Source organism: Ranitomeya imitator, chromosome 5 (assembly GCF_032444005.1).
Source record: "Ranitomeya imitator isolate aRanImi1 chromosome 5, aRanImi1.pri, whole genome shotgun sequence".
In the NCBI taxonomy this organism is placed as follows: domain Eukaryota; kingdom Metazoa; phylum Chordata; class Amphibia; order Anura; family Dendrobatidae; genus Ranitomeya; species Ranitomeya imitator.
In genome coordinates this window covers 363,061,150-363,083,997 of record NC_091286.1, presented here as the reverse complement: position 1 = coordinate 363,083,997, position 22,848 = coordinate 363,061,150, and the positions used below count along the sequence as shown (strand labels likewise).

Below are 22,848 nucleotides of genomic sequence, written 5' to 3'. Positions count from 1 at the left end.
AAACATGATAGTGCATGAAATGATAAGAATTCTCTCAAATATATATCATCAGAATATCAAATGATTTCCCTTAGTATTACAGGCACACAGCGTTTTCTTCTACTTTACCAGTGTGGGCACAGAATCTGGTAAATATTTTTGGTGTCACTGTAACTTGGGAGGCATAACCTTTTTGTTTTTCATATGAGGACTGTGTGATATAAGTGACATAAACTTTCATCTGTGGGTCAATATCGTTAAAGAGATTATATCAATGTATTATTATGTTTGCAGACTAAAAATGCTTATAAATATTTTTGGTGTCACCATAATTTGGGAGGCATAACCTTTTTGTTTTTCATATGAGGACTTACCGTATCTTTTGCTGGACAAGTTGGATTTTTTACTGGTACCATTTTAAAGTTTATATGACTTTCATAACTTTTTATACAGTCATTTGTGAGACGAGGTGACAGAAAAACCGCACTTTTGACATTGTTTTTGTTTTGATATTTTATGGTGTTCTCTGGGTGGGATAAATGGCATGTTCATTTTATAGTTTGTGTCATGATCTACACAGTGATACTCAATATGTATTATCTATTCATTTTTTTTTTACTTTTTTTTTACAGCAAAACTCAGTGTTTAAAAAAACAATGTTAGTTATGTGATGCCATATAAGAGTTGCATCTTTTTTTTTCATCAATGGAGCTGCTTGAGGACTTACTTTGTGTGATGAACTGTAGTTTTGATTGACACCATTTTCATAACTTTTTATTAATTTTCTTTTTTTAAGGAAGATTATCATAAAACATTATTTCTGACAGTTTTTTTTCTTCATACATATTTAAGTTATTGATACAGTATTACTTTCTCACAATAATATCTCATGAGTATTTTTAAAAATATTTTAAAAAAATTCTAAACATTCTTATCACCTTATAGCACAGTACAATCAATACACCGGAACAACAGAAAGGCTATCCTACACTCTCCACATCAAAGATCCCCTTCTTTCTTGCTCTTGCAGTCTGTTAGCTCCCCTGCTGCTACTCCATTTTTTTTCCTTCACACTGGATCAGAATGTGAGTGGGCAGTTCATGTAGTTACGACCCAGAACATGATGTGAAGAGAGTCTTAACTTCAACCATATGGTACTTTCAGACAATAACAGAAATTTCTTAGTGTTTATAAATCCATATTTGCAGGAACTATGTACAGATTTTAAAGGTTCAGGAAGGACCCGGGTCCAGTGGCCACATTAGTTCTCTGTGGCCGTCACACTGGAGCCCTGTGAACCAGTTTCATACCTGCTGGCATCACCGGCTCCTTTTTTTTTGTATTAGCCAACATGGGGCAATGTTGTGTGTGCATCACCATCGCAACAATGAAATCACGTCATGATGAACATGAAGTTATTGAACAGTAGGTGTTAAGGCTAAAATCTCGAAAAAAACTAATCACCAGAGAAAAGTCTGTGCATATCCTTAAGTAGCAAGCACGATGTAATGTCATTGGTATTCTCAGGGTGGGCTACCAAACCTCTGACCACCAGTACATGCCTCCCTGCTGGTACCCATGGCTAGTCCCTGAAAAACTGAGGCTGCCATGTCCTACTTAGAAATCTAAACTTCATTTGAAGGTTTAAGTAGAAATTTAGGGATGCCTTGCAAACCATTCCCTAACAAGTTCATAAATCGTAGTCTTGGAAATCGGCAAACTTCATACAGTTATGGGTATAGCACCTGATCACAGTTTAATCACGTTCCTGTCTCTTGCTTGGAGCTCGCCATGCTCCACTGAGACAACACATATATAATTGTTCACAGCAGAAGCATACATAGAAATCATGGGGCCCCATAGCAGAAATTCTATTTAGCCCCTCCCCCCAAAAATGTAATATTTGGCGGAGTCACAGAAGAGCATATCTCACAACTTTGCAGATGTTACAAAGTAATTTTAATCTTATATAGTCCCCCATACAGTATTATGGGCACCACGTAGTCCATCATACAGTATTAGGTGAACCACATAGTCCTTCATACCGTACTATGGGCACCACATAGTCCTCCATACAGTATTATAGGCACAACATATTCCTCCATACAGTATTATGTGCCCTACATAGTTCTTCATACAGTATTATTGGCACCACGTAGTCCTCCATACAGTATTATGGGCATCATGTAGTCCTCCATACAGTATTATGGGCATCATGTAGTCTTCCATACACTATTATTTGCACAACATAGTTCTTCATACAGTATAATGGGCCCATATATTGCTCCTTACAATATAATGGGCTCCCTATAATACTCCATACAGTAGAGTGAGCCCCATGTATTGCTCCACACAGTATAATGGGCCCCCTATATTGCTCTGGACAGTGTGATGAGCCAAATATATTGCTCCGTACAGTATAATGAGCTCCCCGTATTGCTCCATACAGTATGATGGGGCCCCTATATTGCCCCTTACAGTATGATGGGCCACCTAAAAATAATCACATACTCAGATTTCCCCTCTGCTCCTGTCTCTGCAGCGCATCTTCTGACCCTCTGCACCACTCAGCACACAGGGCGTGCTGTAGTGATGTCATTGCGCCCTCTGTGCTGAGACATCACAGAGCTCAGACGCAGAGGGGGAACGATGGGAGAGGAAGTGTCAGCGGACACTTCTTCTTCCATCATTGTTTTCATCTATATCGGTATCCAGGATACCAAAACAGTTGAAAGTACGATGCAGCGGAGCACCCCCCCCCTGGACTCAGATATAGATGTACCATGGAACACTGTGAACATGGTCATCAAAAAGTGAATTCAATTTGGCACAGCAATGGCATTACCTACAAATGGACGGCCCTCAAAAATTGGTGAGAAGGAAAAAGGGTCCAGGAGATGCCAAAAGCCCTACAGCAACATTAAATGAGCTGCATGAATTATGGCAAGTACTGGTTGTGTACTGCATTTGACAATAATTTCCCATAATCGTCATATGTCTGACTTGTGGGGTAGGGTGGCAAGATGAAAACCTTATTTTTACCAAGAAAAATATCCCAGCCCAGGTATGTTTTGCTAAAACCTATAGCAAGTCAATAGCATATGGGAAAAAGTGGTATACTCAATATTGAACTTTTTAGCCATAATTCTGAAAATTATATTTGGTGTATGCTAACACTGGAAATCATCAAAAGAACATCATAACCACAGTGAAGGATGGTGAAGATAGCATTCTGTTTTGGGGCTATTTTTTAGCAGCTGGAACTGGGGCTTTTGTCACAGACAATTTTGCATCAGAACCTCCAGACCTCTGCTGGAAAGCCAAAGATCAAGAATAATTGAACCTTTCAGCACAACACCGACCCTAAGCATACATCCAGATCAACAAAAGATTGGTTTCACCAGAAGAAGATCTACGTTTTGGAATAGCCCAGACCTGTATCCAAATGAAAATCTGTAAGTTTACCTGAAGAGGGCTGTACCCAGCAGATGACCTGGCAATCTGACAGATTTGAAGTACTAATGCAAGGAAGAGTGGGCAAAAAATGTCAATTCTAGATGTGCCATGCAGCTAGACTTCTAACCAAAAAGACTGAATGCTGTCATAAAATTAAAGGGTACTTTAACAAAGGATTAGATTAAGGGTGTGTATATTTATGCAACAACATTATTTTAACTCATTATTTTTATTTCCCCCCTCGCAATGATTTAATTTTGTTTACTAATTGAATTGTACAGATTACAGGGAACATTAAAGGTAGAAAAAGTTCTCTGATGATTCTTCTTGGTATGATTTTTTTACATGACAAAACACTGACATTTTAACAATGTTGTGCAGACTTTATATATCCACTGTGTTAGGGCTCGTGGAACGCACCAAATAATAAGATAGGTAGAATAAGGTGCGTTCGCAGCCCGGGGTCCACCGTGCAGAGATGGAACCTGCTGCCAAGTAATGACGGACTATATGGCGGTACAATGTGAATACACACGCGGGTTAACTTCACCCTGTGTGAAGGAAGCGAACCCTGTTAAGTCACAGGGCTGCGGTACCGCACACAAGAGCACAAGCAAGGAGTCTCCGAGCTCAGTCCTAAGACTTGGGATCTGAATCTGTGTAGACTACTTGCGGTCGACACCGCAACTGGGGTGTCAGCGTAACCAAAATAATAACTAAAGAATGCACGAGAGTGCATGCAGTGCCGCACTGGCGGACGCCACTAACCACCCAGGCTTGGGACAGGAAAGCGCTGTGAAAGCGCATGGCGCCACACTGGCGGACACAGCAACTAGACGCTGTATTGGTGTGTAACGTGCTGTTGGGTAAGTCGGGCGCTAGACAGCAATCATACACCTTCCACGAACAGTCGTCCAATAGGGAGGGTTTTTTAAAGAACGACTTTCACTCACAACACACACACGTTTCCAAATGTACACTAGCGCATGGCCGTGCGGCCATGCGAGCTTTAAATAGCTGGAGCACGTATAGGACCTTTCAAAGAAGGACCAATGGAATTGCTGCAGTACCTGAGCATGTGACCCTAGATCTCCACTGAGAGATCTTGCCCTGGGCATGCTCAGTGTGCAAAGCAGAACTTAGTCCTAGTACCTACAGAAGCGTCTGCTCGCCGCTGCCCAGCACTGGCTTCAATGGCAGAAGCTGGAAAAGCAGCAGTAACCCTATGCACAGAGTGAGACTGAGCCAGATGCTGGGATCGACGTCTCTGCTGAGCAGATTCCACTGCGGCTGGAGAAGAATGGGAGACCGCAGCAGAGATGGTTCGAGATTCCCCCTGTGCAGAGGCGGGAACTTGACACCTAACATTACCCCCCCTCCTAAAGCCCCCCCCCCTGGACCTCGCTACGCTCGAAGGCAGCAATGAGCTGTTTAGCTCGAATGTGTTCAGCCGGCTCCCAGGACCTGTCCTCTGGGCCATAACCCTTCCAATCCACCAAATATAATTTTTTGCCACGTACTGCCTTGCACCCCAAAATAGCGTTTACCTCGTAATCGTCCGTAGACGAACCTGATGTCCCGGCAGATGACTCGGAAAACCGGGACATGTATACGGGTTTCAAGAGGGACACATGAAAGGTGTCGGTGATACCCAGGCGTGGAGGAAGGGCCAGACGGTAGACCACAGGGTTAACCTGTTCGAGGACCTTGAAGGGACCCAAGTAGCGAGGTGCAAACTTAGTGGACTCAACACGCAGCCTGATGTTACGGGCGGAGAGCCACACTAAGTCGCCAGGAGCAAAGGTCGGAGCGGGGCGCCGATAAGCATCGGCGGAGGACCTCATTCTCTCCTTGGAGGCCCGAATGGCATCCTGAGTGTGGTCCCAAATGTCCCGTTCCTCCACAGCCCAGTCTGCCACCCTGGAGTCGGCGGAAGATACGGGCATGGGCACAAGGACAAGCGGATGCTGGCCATAATTTAGGAGGAATGGAGTCTGACCGGTGGAGTCGGCTACGGCGTTGTTAAGCGCAAACTCTGCCCACGGTAGCAAGGATGCCCAGTCATCCTGCCTGGCAGAAACAAAATGTCATAAATATGTGACCAGGGTCTGGTTGGCCCTCTCTACCAACCCATTCGTCTCGGGATGATATGCCAAAGAGAGATTCAACTCAATTCTGAGTAGACGACAAAGCTCTCTCCAGAATCGAGACACAAACTGGGGACCCCGATCACTAACAATTTTGTCTGGCATACCGTGTAGGCGAAAGATATGCTTGATGAACAACACAGCCAGAGCCCGTGCAGAAGGTAGCCGTGGAAGAGGCACCAGGTGCACCATTTTGGAAAAATGGTCGGTGATCACCCAGATAATGGTGCAGTTACGAGACTTGGATAAGTCCACCACAAAATCCATCCCGACCATCTCCCAGGGCCTGTCCGCCACCAGCATGGGATAAAGCAACCCAGCTGGCCGTTGCCGAGGAGACTTGTTCTTCGCGCAGGAGACACATGCCCGAACATAGTCTGCGACGTTACGAGCCATATGCGGCCACCAGTACGTTCTCGTCAAGAGCTCAGATGTCCTCTTGGTCCCAAAGTGTCCACCCACCATGGACGAGTGAGCCCAAGAGAGAACCTCCGGTTGCAAATTAGATGGAACGAAAGTCTTGCCTGGGGGCACAGACTCTAGCGAAACTGGAGCCACCATTCTCAGGCTCTCTGAAGGGACAATAAGCTACAGAGCGAGAAAGAGCGTCGGCACGAACGTTCTTCTCCCCGGAAAGAAAATGGAGGGTGAAATGGAACCGGGAGAAGAACAGGGACCATCTAGCCTGACGAGAATTTAGCCACTGGGCTGTCTGTAAATACACCAAGTTCTTGTGGTCTGTGAACACCTGGAAGGGAAAGCGAGCTCCCTCCAGAAGATGTCTCCACTCAGAGAAAGCCAACTTCATAGCTAGCAACTCCCTGTCCCCGATGGAATCATTCCTCTCCGCTGGTGAAAAGGTCTGAGAGAAGAAGAAGCAAGGATGCTTCCGACCTTGAGCATCCTTTTGGAAGAGGACTGCTCCAGCACCAACAGGTGAGGCATCCACCTCCATAATAAATGGCCTATCTACATCGGGGCGATGCAGGATGGGAGCGCTAGCGAAGTGTGACTTAATCAAGAGAAAGGCCTTGGAGACCTCCTCCGACCACAACTTGGAATTTGCCCCCTTCTTGGTGAGGGCAACCAAGGGAGCTACCAAAGTTGAGAAGTGGGGAATGAACTGGCGATAGTAATTAATGAACCCCATAAAGCGCTGCACCGCTTTGAGAGAATGGGGGTTCCTGCCAGTCCATCACAGCCTGTAGCTTGGCAGGATCCATAGCCAATCCCTGGGCAGAGATGATATAGCCAAGGAAAGGCAAGGACTCCTGTTCAAACACACACTTCTCCAACTTGGCATAGAGGGAGTTAGCCCGTAGGAGGTCAAAGACCTTGCAAACATCTCTCCGGTGGGAGTCTATATCTGTAGAGTAGATGAGAATATCATCCAGATAAACTACGACCGAGGTGGAAAGCATATCCCGGAAGATGTCGTTCACAAAGTCCTGGAAAATGGCTGGGGCATTACAGAGCCCGAAGGGCATCACCAGATATTCATAGTGCCCATCCCTGGTGTTAAAAGCCGTCTTCCATTCGTCCCCTTCACGGATGCGAATCAGGTTGTAAGCACCCCGCAGATCTAATTTAGTAAACACCCTTGCTCCCCGTAGCCAGGGCTGCCACTAGAAATTTCGGGGCCCCATACTGGCAAAATTTTCGGGGCTCCCTTGAAACTCCGCCCAGGCTCCACCCCAGCCCCGCCTCCAGGCTCCACCCCTCGAACTGTCCACAGTCCCACCGCTCTCTCTTGGAAAATCTCCACTTCTCACCTATCACACATTGACAGTTCCCATCACCAGATCACACATATAGCCGGCAGCTTTTGTTTTGGCCAAAAGATTTTTTAAGCCGCCACCATAACACGGTAGACACTTTTGGCCAGGCCCTACTCTACTGTAACCTACTAAATATTTGTTAAAATATGCAATACAATTTAGGTATATTTTTATTTATTTTTCAATTTTTAAAATGACCTATAATACTACATACAAGGAACAAATGCCACCGCACTATGACCAGATGACATATTACCACCACAGTGATCGAATAATATAAAATACAAGGAACAAATACCGCTACACCATGACCAGACCGCATATAACCACAAATGACTGAATACTACAATACTGATCAGTAATTAAAAAAAAACCACAATACTATCACCAGCAGTGCCATTATACACAGGAGATCTGTAATTAGTATGCAGTGTCTGTGTACAGGTAATACAGTGATCACCGGTGACATTATACACAGGAGCTCTGTATATAATGTATAGGTAATACAGTGATCACTGGTGACATTGTACACAGGACCTCTGTATATAGTACAGTTAGGTCCATATATATTTGGACAGAGACTACATTTTTCTAATTTTGGTTATTGACATCACCACAATTAATTGTAAACAAAACAATTCAGATGCAGTTGAAGTTCAGACTTTCAGCTTTCATCTGTCCAGCACTCTGCCCCATCTCTGCCCAGCACTCTGCCCCATCTCTGCCCAGCACTCTGCCCCATCTCTGCCCAGCACTCTGCCCCATCTCTGCCCAGCACTCTGCCCCATCTCTGTCCAGCACTCTGCCCCATCTCTGTCCAGCACTCTGCCCCATCTCTGTCCAGCACTCTGCTCCATCTCTGTCCAGCACTCTGCCCCATCTCTGTCCAGCACTCTGCCCCATCTCTGCCCAGCACTCTGCCCCATCTCTGCCCAGCACTCTGCCCCATCTCTGCCCAGCACTCTGCCCCATCTCTGCCCAGCACTCTGCCCCATCTCTGCCCAGCACTCTGCCCCATCTCTGCCCAGCACTCTGCCCCATCTCTGCCCAGCACTCTGCCCCATCTCTGTCCAGCACTCTGCCCCATCTCTGTCCAGCACTCTGCCCCATCTCTGTCCACCACTCTGCCCCATCTCTGTCCAGCACTCTGCCCCATCTCTGTCCAGCACTCTGCCCCATCTCTGTCCAGCACTCTGCCCAGTCTGTGTGCAATCCTGCCCCATCTGTGTCCAGCACTCTGCCCCATCTGTTTCCAATCCTGCCTCATCTCTGTCCAGCACTCTGCCCCATCTCTGTCCAGCACTCTGCCCCATCTCTGTCCAGCACTCTGCCCCATTTCTGTCCAGCACTCTGCCCCATCTCTGTCCAGCACTCTGCCCCATCTCTGTCCAGCACTCTGCCCCATTTCTGTCCAGCACTCTGCCCCATCTCTGCCCAGCACTCTACCCCATCTCTGCCCAGCACTCTGCCCCATCTCTGCCCAGCACTCTGCCCCATCTCTGTCCAGCACTCTGCCCCATCTCTGTCCAGCACTCTGCCCCATCTCTGTCCAGCACTCTGCCCCATCTCTGTCCAGCACTCTGCCCAGCACTCTGCCCCCCCGTGTCCAGCTTTACTGCCCCCCGGCCCCCACCCTGTGTCCAGCTTTACTGCCCCCCGGCCCCCACCCTGTGTCCAGCTTTACTGCCCCCCGGCCCCCACCCTGTGTCCAGCTTTACTGCCCCCCGGCCCCCACCCTGTGTCCAGCTTTACTGCCCCCCGGCCCCCACCCTGTGTCCAGCTTTACTGCCCCCCGGCCCCCACCCTGTGTCCAGCTTTACTGCCCCCCGGCCCCCACCCTGTGTCCAGCTTTACTGCCCTGGGCCCCCACCCTGTGTCCAGCTTTACTGCCCCCCGGCCCCCACCCTGTGTCCAGCTTTACTGCCCCCCGGCCCCCACCGTGTCCAGCTTTACTGCCCCCCGGCCTCCACCCTGTGTCCAGCTTTACTGCCCCCGGGCCCCCACCCTGTGTCCAGCTTTACTGCCCCCGGGCCCCCACCCTGTGTCCAGCTTTACTGCCCCCCGGCCCCCACCCTGTGTCCAGCTTTACTGCCCCCGGCCCCCACCCTGTGTCCAGCTTTACTGCCCCCCGGCCCCCACCCTGTGTCCAGCTTTACTGCCCCCCGGCCCCCACCCTGTGTCCAGCTTTACTGCCCCCGGGCCCCCACCCTGTGTCCAGCTTTACTGCCCTGGCCCCCCCCCCCCCCCCCCCCCGCATCGCCGCTCTCAAAAAAACAAAAAAGTTCTACTTACCTGCCGCGCTCCTCTCTCCACGCAGCTGCACCGTGCACTCGCCGGCGACTGACGTCAGACGCCGGCGACCTGCACGCTGCGGCTGTTAACTATTGACGTGCGGACGCGGGCCCGCACGTCAATAGCGTACAGCTGTAGCGCCGGCCGCCGCTAAGGGCCCGGTTCAGCCTGCGGCTGCCGGTAGGGGCCCGGTGAGCAGGTAAGAGGGGGCCCGATGCGGGCCCCCTCTGCTCACCGGGCCCCATACGCCAGTCACGGCTGTAGTGCCCTGATGGCGGCCCTGCCCGTAGCCTATCAAAAAGCTCAGATATTAGGGGCAAAGGATACTTATTCTTAATGGTGATGGCGTTAAGACCCCTATAATCTATGCATGGACATAGTTCCCCATTCTTCTTCTGCACGAAAAAGAACCCTGCCCCAGCAGGTGACACTGACTTCCTGATGAACCCTCTTGCCAGATTCTCTTGAATGTACTGAGACATTGCCTCCGTCTCCAGGAGAGATAACGGATAGACTCGACCCCGGGGAGGCTCAGCACCAGGCAAGAGATCAATAGGACAGTCATAGGGGCTTTTTGGAGAACACGTCTGCATAAGACCAATATTGCTCAGGGAGGGAGGATAGATCTGTGGGTACCTCTGTAGTAGCAACCTGAATGCACTCCCTCTGACACCTACCCCCACAAGATTCACCCCATCCCAGAATTCTGCCTGAGGACCACTCGATATGAGGAGAGTGGTACCGTAGCCAAGGTATCCCCAACAGGATCTCATCAATTCCCTCAGGAATGACAAGCAGAGATATAATCTCCTGATGGGATGGCGACATGGACAGAGTAAAAGGGATGGTCTGGTGTGTTATCTGTGAGGGCAGTGTCGACCCATTCACCAATCGTACCGTTACTGGTTGAGCTAGCATAACCAGGGGTATTGCATGACGTTGGGCGAAGGCAGAAGACATAAAATTTCCCTCCGCCCCAGAATCCACGCAGAGCTCTACCGAGTGAGTGAATGAGCCTATTGTTATTGTCCCCTTAAAGGACAATTTGGAGGCAAACGTCGCCGTGTCTAGTGTACCTCCACCTACTACCACTAGACGCTGACATTTCCTCGACCGCTGGGGACATCTGGTGGCAAGATGTCCTGACTGCTGGCAAACATGACAAACCTGGAGTGCACGAGCGGTCCGGGACTTAGATCCCGCTTGTGACACTTCCATGGCCTCATGTGACTCAGGAGCCTGGACTGGAAATTCCAAAGGTTTGGCGAAGGTGGGAGCCAGCCGAAACCTCTGCCTAGACTGGGCTCGCTCTAACCTCCGCTCGTGAAAATGGAGGTCAATACGAGTGGACACTGCTATTAACTCCTCCAGTGTGGCGGGAATCTCCCTAGTGGCCAGGGCGTCCTTCACGTGGTCAGCCAGCCCCCTCCAAAATATCGGAATTAGGGCTTTATCCGACCACTCCAGCTCAGATGCTAGAGTGCGGAAGTGGACAGCAAAATGGCTGACCAAGGACGAGCCCTGAGTCAATGCCAACAGTTGGAGCGCCATATCATGGGTGACACGAGGTCCTAAAAAGACCTGTTTCAGAGTGCTCAGGAAAAGCGAAGCACTCTGCACCACATGATCGCCACGCTCCCACAGCGGCGTAGCCCACTCTAACGCCCTGTCCGACAGGAGAGACACAATAAACCCCACCTTTGCCCGCTCTGTAGGGAAACGAGAGGCCAGAAGCTCGAGATGTATAGAGCACTGACTCACGAAACCCCTACAAGACTTACTATCACCAGAAAATTTTTCTGGCAGCGGGAGGCGAGATAGAGTCGGTACAGGGGTGGCAGTGGACAAGGTTGCTGCAGCCACGCTAGCAGCTTGAACAGCAACTACGGTTACATCCACAGCTGAGATTGTGCGCTCGAGAGCCGCCAACCTACCCTCCAGCTGCTGGATGTACTGCAAGGATTGCTGTTTGTCTGTCATTACTAGCCAGACCCTGGCGCTAGTGTAATGTTAGGGCTCGCGGAATGCACCAAATAATAAGATAGGTAGAATAAGGTGCGTTCGCAGCCCGGGGTCCACCGTGCAGAGATGGAACCTGCTGCCAAGTAATGACGGACTATATGGCGGTACAATGTGACTACACACACGGGTTAACTTCACCCTGTGTGAAGGAAGCGAACCCTGTTAAGTCACAGGGCCGCGGTACCGCACACAAGAGCACAAGCAAGGAGTCTCCGAGCTCAGTCCTAAGACTTGGGATCTGAGTCTGTGTAGACTACTTGCGGTCGACACCGCAACTGGGGTGTCAGCGTAACCAAAATAATAACTAAAGAATGCACGAGAGTGCATGCAGTGCCGCACTGGCGGACGCCACTAACCACCCAGGCTTGGGACAGGAAAGCGCTGTGAAAGCGCATGGCGCCACACTGGCGGACACAGCAACTAGACGCTGTATTGGTGTGTAACGTGCTGTTGGGTAAGTCGGGCGCTAGTCAGCAATCATACACCTTCCACGAACAGTCGTCCAATAGGGAGGGTTTTTTAAAGAACGACTTTCACTCACAACACACACACGTTTACAAATGTACACTAGCGCATGGCCGTGCGGCCATGCAAGCTCTAAATAGCTGCAGCACGTATAGGACCTTTCAAAGAAGGACCAATGGAATTGCTGCAGTACCTGAGCATGTGACCCTAGATCTCCACTGAGAGATCTTGCCCTGGGCATGCTCAGTGTGTGCAAAGTACGACTTAGTCCCAGAAGCGTCTGCTCGCCGCTGCCCAGCACTGGCTTCAATGGCAGAAGCTGGAAAAGCAGCAGTAACCCTATGCACAGAGTGAGACTGAGCAAGACGCTGGGATCGACGTCTCCGCTGAGCAGACTTCACTGCGGCTGGAGAAGAATGGGAGACTGCAGCAGAGATGGTTCGAGATTCCCCCTGTGTAGAGGTGGGAACTCGACACCTAACACACTGTAGTTTTAGATCAGATATACACTGATGAGCAAAAGGGTAACAATGTTTTGAACTTTTGACTTTCCACCTTCATATGTCACCATCCACTACTTCAAACATGAGACTATCATAATTTTATAAGCTGTCTTCTTGGCTGTCTCATACATAAATTTGACTTGCAACAATTTTGCATATGACTAGTTATATAGATTCTTGTTATGTCACTGCATTGTTACAGTTTTGCTCTTAAAAATCTAAATTTTAATTTTAATAATTTTGCTAGTATTTTGTAAATCCACCTTTGACTTTCCACACTCCTGAACCCTTCTGAGCATGCTCTCGATCAGAATCCAGCATGTTTCAACCAAAATCTGATCCTAGGCCTCTTCTACATGTTCTCAAAGTTGGTGCATACTGGTCGACTCACTTGGGTATGTATACAGCTTTTACTTCAACTCTACCCACAAATGTTTGATTGGGTTGAGGTCTGGGAACTGCGGGGGCCAAACCAGCAACTCTACTTCATTGTCATTGAACCATTTCTTCGCAAATCTCGACGTATCCTTTTGGGTTGTTGTCCTGCTGGAACACTGTTGTCCTTTTTATACCCATAGAACTTGAGTGAACGAAGTAATGTGTCTTTTAGAATACTTGCATAAAGCTCAGCATTGAGACAACCATCAATCCTGGTCAAGTTTCCACTCCTTTGGCTGGTAAACAACCTCATATCATCAGGCGTCCACTACCGAACTTAACAGTTCCTTCAATTTCCCCCTTTTTCCCTTGTGCCTTCCAACCCATTTGTACCCATCAGAGCCTTGTCTATTGACTTTCTTCTCATCGCTCCAAATCACTCGTTTCCAATCTTCTACTCTCCACTTTTCGTACTTTTTTGCAAACTCAAGCCAACGCTTCTTATGACGATATTCAAGTCAAGGCTTCTTCACATTTTTTAAGGCCACCATTCCAGACTTTTGTAATGTACGTTGCACGGTGCTTGCATCGACGTCTGTGATCTCACCTTTACGAAGCATATGAGCCACCCCAACTGCCTTGTTTGCCACGACAGAACTGATAGACCTTTTGATGAACTGACTAGTTGACTCCAATATTTTGCCTGGACGTCCACCTTTTGGCTTTTGAATGTGTGAAGGGAATTAATTTCATATTCTTCCAACTGTCATGGCATTCACATGATGCAGGTTGGCAATTTTCTTGTCCAAGGATAGCTATCGATGAGCTGGATGATGATGCTGTTTCTCTTTTCTTGGGAAATCTTTTTCATGGCTGCTCCTCAATTCAAACCAGAGACCTTTTACTTGGAAATCAACCTAATAATACACTGACGTATTAGGGAAGTAAGAACAGGGTGTAATTCCTAGTATACAGGAACAAAAAAGATGTTTCCACCACCAGGAGTAAAACAGTTACAATGCAGTGACTGGACGAGAATCTACATAGTTAAGCATATGCTAAATAGCAGGAAGTCAAATTTATCTATGAGATAGCCAAGATGACTGTCTATGAAATGATCATAGTCTCACAATTGATGCAGTAGTTGAGGGTGAAATATGGGGCCTGAAAGTCAAAAGTTCAAAACATTGTTACCCTTTTGCTCTTCAGTGTATACAGAAATATGGACCATTCTGAGGGATTCACAAGCTGTCAAGCACCACTGTACACCTCTACTCTTCAGATACTTCAAGTCCTTCTTTGGAGCTGTAGAGGACATCACACCTGACCTGCAATGAAGATAATAACTTTCTATTCTCCTTAATAAGGGGATCACAGTTACCGTACATTGCATTCATACAATAAAATGGAAAACATTCCCTTAATTGACAGAGATACAGATTTAACACCTTTGCTTGGCGATTTCATTAGTAGATAACGAGATTACCCACCACATTGATTAGATTCCTTTTGAAAACATAAACATGACGATTAATTAAATATTTTTTCCAATTTAATTATAACTAATTAAAGAGGATCTTATTGGAACTTTATATAACATATTACATTATTTAATTGCATTATGAACAATTTCTAAAATGCTTATCTGTTTCCTAAGAATAATACAGGAGAGCGTCAGCGATAAACTACCATTACTGGTAGCTTCTCTCCTGGAGTCATAAATGTCAGCTGTAGTTTATGAATAGAGATAACATCAGTTTTTGATGTGTGTGTTAATGCATTACTCGCGCTGCCATCCACTTAATATTTTGAATTGCTAAAATACAGCTCTTATATTACGATAGCCAATCATATTATTATTGCACTCACTGCTATTTAAAGAACCAAAAAATTGAGAAGCAATAAGGGCTATTTTGAGGTGTGTGTATACGTTTGTGTGTGTGGGTGTGTATATATAGATAGATATACTTATATTTCTTATATTTATACCTATATATTGTATATGTGTGTGTACACTATAATCATAATTAATGTATTATATAGATATTACTCTGAAGATATTTTGTGAACAGTGACAGTTTTTCGAGTTTAAAGTACTTTTTTATTTTCTCCTTGTAGTACAATTTGCATAAAGATCAATATCGAAGTTGTGACAACGTCTCAGCCAAATCATCAGATAGTGATGTCAGCGATGTGTCAGCCATTTCCCGTACCAGTAGTGCCTCACGTCTCAGCAGCACAAGCTTTATGTCCGAGCAATCTGAGCGTCCAAGCAGAAGGCTCTGGTAAGAGAAAATTATTGTTTTAAATAAAAATGTAGACTTTATGTGCTAAAAACACCTTAAAAGCATAGATATGTGCAAATTAATAGGTTCCTACGTAAGACGTTGGGTAGGTTCTATGATGCATACATAAGTAGTTCTCCGTACTGGGTGATGATACAGTCGATAAAGGTAATTAAGAAATAGAGAGCAGTATAATGGAAATTTACCACATTATGACATACACTCCCTGACAGAAGTTATGTCGCTTATCCATATTATGTAAATAAAAGCTTATAACCTGAAGTTAAATTCATCCATTGGTTGTATAATAAATTATTCTTTTGAAAGCTGAAACCCTTCAAAATGTGGTTTAGGTTAAGACAATAGATTGACATCAATGCAGAAATATTGATCAGTTAATGGACACAGAATGGTCAGATTTTGGCAAGACAAGAGTTTTGTCGCCTGGTCATGTAATGCACTCAATTCTAGTTTACATCCTCACCTGTGCTCAGTAAATGATCAGTTAATTAGTGTGTGTGTATAAAAAGAAACCCAGCACTCCAGACCTTCACTTGAACTGCAACTTGAGCTCTGACAACATGCCAAAAATCCACCCAGTGACCAAAGCCTGGATTATCAAGAGGCTGAAGACCAGATCCACTGCAGAGGTGGCTGGCACCTTTAATGTGTCTGATCATCAAGAACAAAGAATTAAAAAAAAGATTTGAAGAGACTGGAGATGTGTTTGACAAGCCCAGGTCCGACAGACTCCACAAGACAACTGCTCAGGAGGAACGTTTGTTGGTTAGAATATCCAAAGCAAGCCCTTCTTCCACTGCAGCAGAGCTCCAACAGGCCTGGTCACCTCAAGTTCCTGTGTCAACTAGAACAGTTTGTAGGATTCTGTCTCGAAATGGCCTCCATGGTCGAATCAGTGCCCAGAAGCCAGCACTAAACAAAAGGCAAATAAAAAAACGTGTGGCATTTGCAAAGTCCCACAGCCTGCTAAATAGATGGACGCTGGAAAAGTGACAGAAGGTGGATTTCTCTGATGAATCTTCAGTAGAATTACACCACAGCAGCCGCAAATACTGCAGGAGACCTACTGGAGCCCGTATGGATCCAAAATACACCCAGAAAACAGTTACATTTGGTGGTGGAAAGATCATGGTCTGGGGTTATATTCAGTATGGGGGTGTACAAAACATTTGCAAGGTGGAAGGCAATATAAATAGCCTAAAATATCAATAAGTATTAGCTACCTCTTATATTCCAAATCATAAAAGGGGACAAATTCTGCAGCAGGATGGTGCTCCATCTCATACATCCATCTCTACCACATAGTTCCAGACAAAAAAGATCAAGGTGCTCAAGGACTGGCCAGCCCAGTCACCAGACATGAACATCATTGATCATGTTTGGGGTAGGATGAAAGAGGAAGTTTGGAAGACAAAACCAAAGAATCTAGGTGAACTCTGGGAGGCATGTAAGACTGCATTCTTTGCTATTCCTGATGACTTCATTAATAAATTGTATGAATCATTGTTGAACCGCATGGATGCAGTCCTTCAAGCTCATGGAAGTCACACAAAATACTAAATATAACTCTAATAGCACCACAACTTCATTCACCAATGTTATGCAGCATATATTTGTATTTTAAGTTAATTATTTGTTTGAATATAACATTACTTTCTGTGGGCGACAAAACTTTTGTCTTGCCAAAATCTGACCATTCTGTGTCCATTACCTGATCAATATTTCTGCATTGATGCCAATTTATTTTCTTAACCTAAACCACATTTCGGAGGGTTTCAGCTTTCAAAAAAAAATTATACAACCAATGGATGAATTTAACGTCAGGTTATAAGTTTTTATTTACATAACATGGATAAGCGACATAACTTCTGTCAGGGAGTGTATTGATTGTATATTCTGTAAATGTTTGGAGGGGCTCATTTCAGTAATGAAGGTGCCAAGTCACATTTTCCTTATGAATTGATGGCCTCACAGGCAGTATGGTTAGTAGATGTGTGATCATATAGTTATGGAATATCTGATCACTGTTTCATACATTTTTACATTACTGCATTATATATAAAGGGGTATTCCCATATACAAGATTCTCTCCCAATATGTAGTAGGCGTAATAATATTAGGAAATACCTCCAATTAGAAATGTGGTATAGTTCTTCTGGTTCGCTATGTTACTTATCTCATGTAGGGCATTGCAGTAGCTTAGGTCTTCGTGGTTATGACCACACACATACTGTCAGTTAGTTGTTAGAGGTCATAACCACGGATACCTAAGGTCCTGCAATACCCTGCACATGGGGTAAGCAACATAGCAAATCAGTAGAACTATACTAAATTTCTAATTGGAGGTATTTGCTGATATGACCATAACATCTACTACATATTTGGGATAGGATATTAGAGATGGGAATACCCCTTTAATGATATATGGGGAAGCCTTTGAGAGTTTTTAATATTTTTGCTAAATAATGTTGTTTTCTGATCTTTTTTCTAAGTTATTCCCTATTTAGATGATAACTTCCAGATCACTGGATTCTGAGAACTGGAGCTTTGAAGAGCTCCATATGACTGGAGCGGTGGTCGATAATGCACAACTGCACTCTATTCATTCTTAATGGGAATGTTGAGGAATAGCTGTGGTCACCTATGTTCGGTGGTCCCATAGAGAATGAATATAGTGGGGTTGAGGATGATCAACCACCATTCCATTCTCTTGGTTCTCTGAATCAGCGGTTTGGCCCACAGCGAACCTAAGAACCAGCAGTCAAACCCTCAACAATTGGGAAGATATTCCCTCTCCAATTTGGTACTGATTAACTTTCCCTCTTGGTATAACCCCTTTAACAATTTTTTTATGTACATAAACGTCTGGTCAGCCTGTCTAAGCAGGTTTGGTTATAGCCAATCAGCTTTTATTAACAGATTTTTTATTCAACAGTCAGCAAGTTCAAATGGACCTTAAAGGATTTATCCATTACTCGGACAACCCCTTCTCAAACCTCTTGTTTCCCCCTTGTAAAATAATAACAACTATACTCGCCTCCGGTGCCGGCGCCCTTCCAGCATTGTCTGCACTGGCTCTCCCATGGATTGCGTAACATTGTTATGTCATGTAATCCCTGCGGCCAATCAGCGCTTGCTTCACTCTCCCTGCCTTTAGCATATCACATGCATTCGAAGGAAATGAGAAAGAATCAGCTCTGACTTCCCCCAGTGTATTTGTTGAAAGGCCGGAAGAGTGAAGCAAGCTCTGACATAATCATGTCATGTGATCCCTGAGAGAGCCAGTGCCAACACCGCTGGAACTGCGCCGGCACCAGAGCTGAGTATAAGAGTTGTTATTTTACAAGGGGGAAACCTGAGGATTGAGAAGGTGTTGTCCGAGTAGTAGACAACCACTTTAAAACCAAAAACTGAACTCCATCCTCCCATAAAATATTGTAATTAAATTAACTTGGAGCCATTTAGATAAAAAAGTAAAAATATAGGCACTGTGCACTTACTGTCAGTAAAATGCAGCAGTGTCAAATTGATTCCAAAAATTGTAAAGTACAGATTTATGACTGTAAGCGCTCATATTATAAAATGTACTCCAACATGTTGTGCTTTTTAGTACGGTATGTTGAATATTTCTGGAATATTGCTGTGTTTATTCCACCCAGGATGCAAGGCAGACGGTTGGGATATTCAGGGAGAATTACTAAGAGCACAAGTGTAAGTGGCGAGATCTACAAGCTAGAACACAATGATGGAAGCCAGTCTGATACAGCTGTGGGTACGGTTATGACATGCGGAAAGAAAAGAAGACCAAGCTTGAGTGCCAAAGTAGTTGCCATAGTGTCCCGGAGAAGTAGGAGCACATCACAGCTCAGCCAAACAGGTGAGTGGTGTTCTTTGTTTCCCCATTTACTCTTAGAGAAATGTGCTTGCTAATTTTATTCCACAGGAAAAGGTTTGTGGAAGAAGAAGAAATGTTCTGAACACGTTATAGGAATTATAGCATTTGTACCATTCCCCATAGTTACTGCAATGCAAGTCTTATTATGTGATAGAAATATTTGCATCAGTTCTGATTACCTACTTCTTTACATGCTTATGCTATATATTACTTTTAGTTTTTTTCTCATCAAATTAAGTAGTTTTTCTCACACATGGAATACTGTATGCAGCATACATTTACAGCCTGGGAACAACCCTTTGATTTCTTGCAACTTTAGGGCTTGTTTACACGCTGCTTTTTTAAGTTGTTTCTTTCAGCGCATTTTTGTAACCAAAAATGTATGGGATTTGTAAAGTCTCATACACACTTCTTATTTATCTCCATGCCGATTTGAACCTTAGGCTATGTGCACTCGTCCGGAATTGCCGCGGAACTTTCCACAGCAATTCCCCAACTGTGCCGTGGGTAAAACGCATGCAGAATTGGCATGCGTTTTCCCGCTAAACACTAGCGTTTTACAAGCGTAATTAGCTTGCAGAATGCTAGCGTTTTCTAAGCGATCTGTGGCATCGCATGGAAAACTGATTGATAGGTTGTTCACAATTGTCAAACATAGTAAAAAGTTGGTCACACTTGTCAAACACTATTGATGCTTCCTATGCAGCATCAATAGTAAAAAGATCTAATGTTAAAAATAATAAAAAAAATAATAAATCGTGATATTCTCACCTTCCGGTGTCCCTGGCGGTCTTCCCGCTCCTCGCGATGCTCCCGTTCCCAATAATGCCTAGCGGCAATGACCTCAGATGATGTAGCGGTCTCGCGAGACCCTCGTCATCACAGGTCATTGCCGCAAAGCATCACTGGAAACGGGAGCATCGCGAGGAGCGGGAACGCTGCGAGTGACGCCGGAAGGCGAGAATGTCACGATTTATTATTTTAATTCTTTTTTTTTTTAACAATTATATGGTTCCCAGGGCCTGGAGGACAGTCTCCTCTCCTCCACCCTGGGTACCAACCGCACATGATCCGCTTTCTTCCCACATGGTGGACATAGCCCCATGCTTGAAGTAAGCAGATCAATGCATTCCTATGTGTGCGGAATCCCCGCCATTCTGCACAAGGAATGAACATGCTGCGTTTTTTTCCAGAATGCGATTGCGTGGCAGAAAAAAACGCAACATGTGCACAAAAATGCATTCTAATAATAGAATGCTTAATGTGTGCGTTTTTTTTTCATGGTTTTATCGCGTTTTATAGCGAAAAAACCGCGAAAAATCCTGAACGTGTGCACATAGCCTAAAGGTGTTGTTTCAAATCTCCATGTTGTGAATCGTTTCACAAAAAAAAAATACAAAATGCACAGATTTTTTGCAGCATTCTTTCCTGCCAACACTTTGGTTTTTGCAACAGGGAAATTTGCTACAAATGCTAAACGCATGCACATACCTTTACGACTTGAAGCCTTTACCATTACTAACATCTTTTAGGAGATAAACGTTGAAATAATAGCGCCACATTGTGCTGCTGTTCTGTACTTCCTCATAGAAATATCTGGGTGTAACCTTTCCCCCATATCAAAGAGGCGTGTCCCTACACACTCTGTTACTCTCAGCGCTGATTGGACAATGTCAGCCTGAGTAGGAACACCCCCCCAATGGTAACACCCATTTGTCACTTTAATCATATATAGGAATATTAGAGGAAAGGCATAATGCAAAGATCAAGGAAAAGGTGCTTCAGAATATGTACAATATTCTGCACATCTTTACATGGACAGACATAAAAGGAGAGCTGAGAAGACCTCTTTAAAACAGTAGTGCTGAATTTGCCACTACTATATCTTATTAATTCTGGCTACTTACTTTTGGACTAGAAATGATAAATGAGACTTTGAAAATTCAATGTAACACCATAACTACAATATGACAAAAATCACTGCAACATAATGTAATAATTTATGGACAGTTACAACATGGAATGAATGAATTGGTGAATTGCTGACTGGGATATCACGAGTACTGTTAGAATGCCATACATAATATAATATTGTAAGTAACTGGCGAAATATAGAACTCTTATATCTGATCAGCCAACAGATGAGTGATTCGGTCGTTCGTCTACTGATTGGATCTCTTTTGTGGGCCAGTCAATCATTGTTGTCAGCAGTTTATCGCTCCCTGTAAACAGGTGATGTCCCGCATAACACTATGCATGCCATATGGAGACATATTGATCATATTAACCCCTTCCTGACATATGACTTACAGTTACATCATATGCCGACCCCTGACTTTGGTGCGAGCTTGCAACTCAAGCCCGCATCTTTCCCGGCAGATGATGACTGTGTTATTCAGCCATTATCTGCTTCCAACAGCTGAAAGATGAACATTGTAAGTAAAAAAAAATAAACAATTCCAGGATTGCGTCTTTTCACTATTTTGCATCATTTGGAATTTTTTTTTACTGCTTTCCAGTACATCACATAATAAAAGGAATGATGATATTCAAAAGTACAATTTTTTTTTCGAATAAAACAAACCCTCATATGGCTATGTGGATCAATCAGTAAAAAAGTTATAGCTCTTGGAAGAATTTGAGGAAAAAACAAAAGTGTAAAAAAAAGGAAAGTCGGGAACGGTGTTATGGATCATTTTATCGCCATACAGATTGTAGTGATCCATGTGAAATGAGCACTAATTAACTTGTGATATAGCTAGGAATCTTCTGTTATGCTAGAAAGCTGTCCACCTTTACTAGCTACTGTATATTGTTCCCACTGTCTGATTGTCAAAATGGAAGTTCAGTACTCAGATGTAATAATTATTACATTGCATATAGCATGCTACACTATGAAAGATGCATTTACACTGCAAGTTTATCGGAAACGAGTATTCCTAGGAGTATTATGTATTTTTTGGACTATAAGACGCCCTTTTTTCCTAAACATTTTTGGGGAAAATGGGGGTGCGTCTTATAGTCCTGATGTACTTACCAGGAGTGCGGCGGCAGCAGGAGTCGCGTGATTCCCGGCCCTGGCCTGGGAAGAGGAGGTGTTTGGTGGTCTGACTCTGCAGGGTCATGATCTGACTCCCACCCCAGGCTGGTGCGGCAGTTTCGGCGTTGCTCGGAGATGCGGGGGCTCCGCTAACATTTTGTGAAAGCTCAGAGCCCCCACACCTCCATTGCTGTAATGTGGTGGCCTCTGGGAAAGTGGCCGCTGAAGGTGGCGCATGTGCAGATTGAGATCTCGGTAACAAGATCTTGGGAGATGAGATCTCTGTTCCAAGATCTCATTCCGCGCATGCTCCACCTTCAACGACCACGTTCCCAGAGGACACCACATTCCAGCAATGAATGTGCAGGGACCCTGGGCTTTCACAAAATGTTGGCTGTTCCCCCCGCACCACTGCCAAACCTGCTGCATCAGCCTGGGATTAGAGACAGATCATTGCCAGACCACCGAACACCTCCCGTGACCCCGCTCCGCCAGCGCACCCAAACACCTACCCCCGGTAACCCGAACTCGGACTGTAAGACGGACCCCCATTTGATGCATTCATTTATTTCCCTATTTGTCTTCTG

General features: G+C 45.2%; 1 protein-coding gene across 33 annotated transcripts in view; it reads left to right on the top strand.

Annotated features, from left to right (window-relative positions):
* The window catches only part of RIMS1 (regulating synaptic membrane exocytosis 1), a 540,636-nt gene that overhangs the window by 390,692 nt on the left and 127,096 nt on the right, over positions 1-22,848 (top strand). For 24 of the 33 annotated variants that reach the window (XM_069726596.1, XM_069726589.1, XM_069726584.1 and 21 more), the window contains 2 exons: positions 15,139-15,305; positions 18,986-19,203. The exons of the other annotated variants lie outside the window; for them this stretch is intronic. In XM_069726596.1, the coding sequence (XP_069582697.1) occupies positions 15,139-15,305; positions 18,986-19,203 (385 nt within the window). The remainder of the gene's footprint in view (positions 1-15,138; positions 15,306-18,985; positions 19,204-22,848) is intronic. 33 annotated transcript variants of the gene reach the window in all.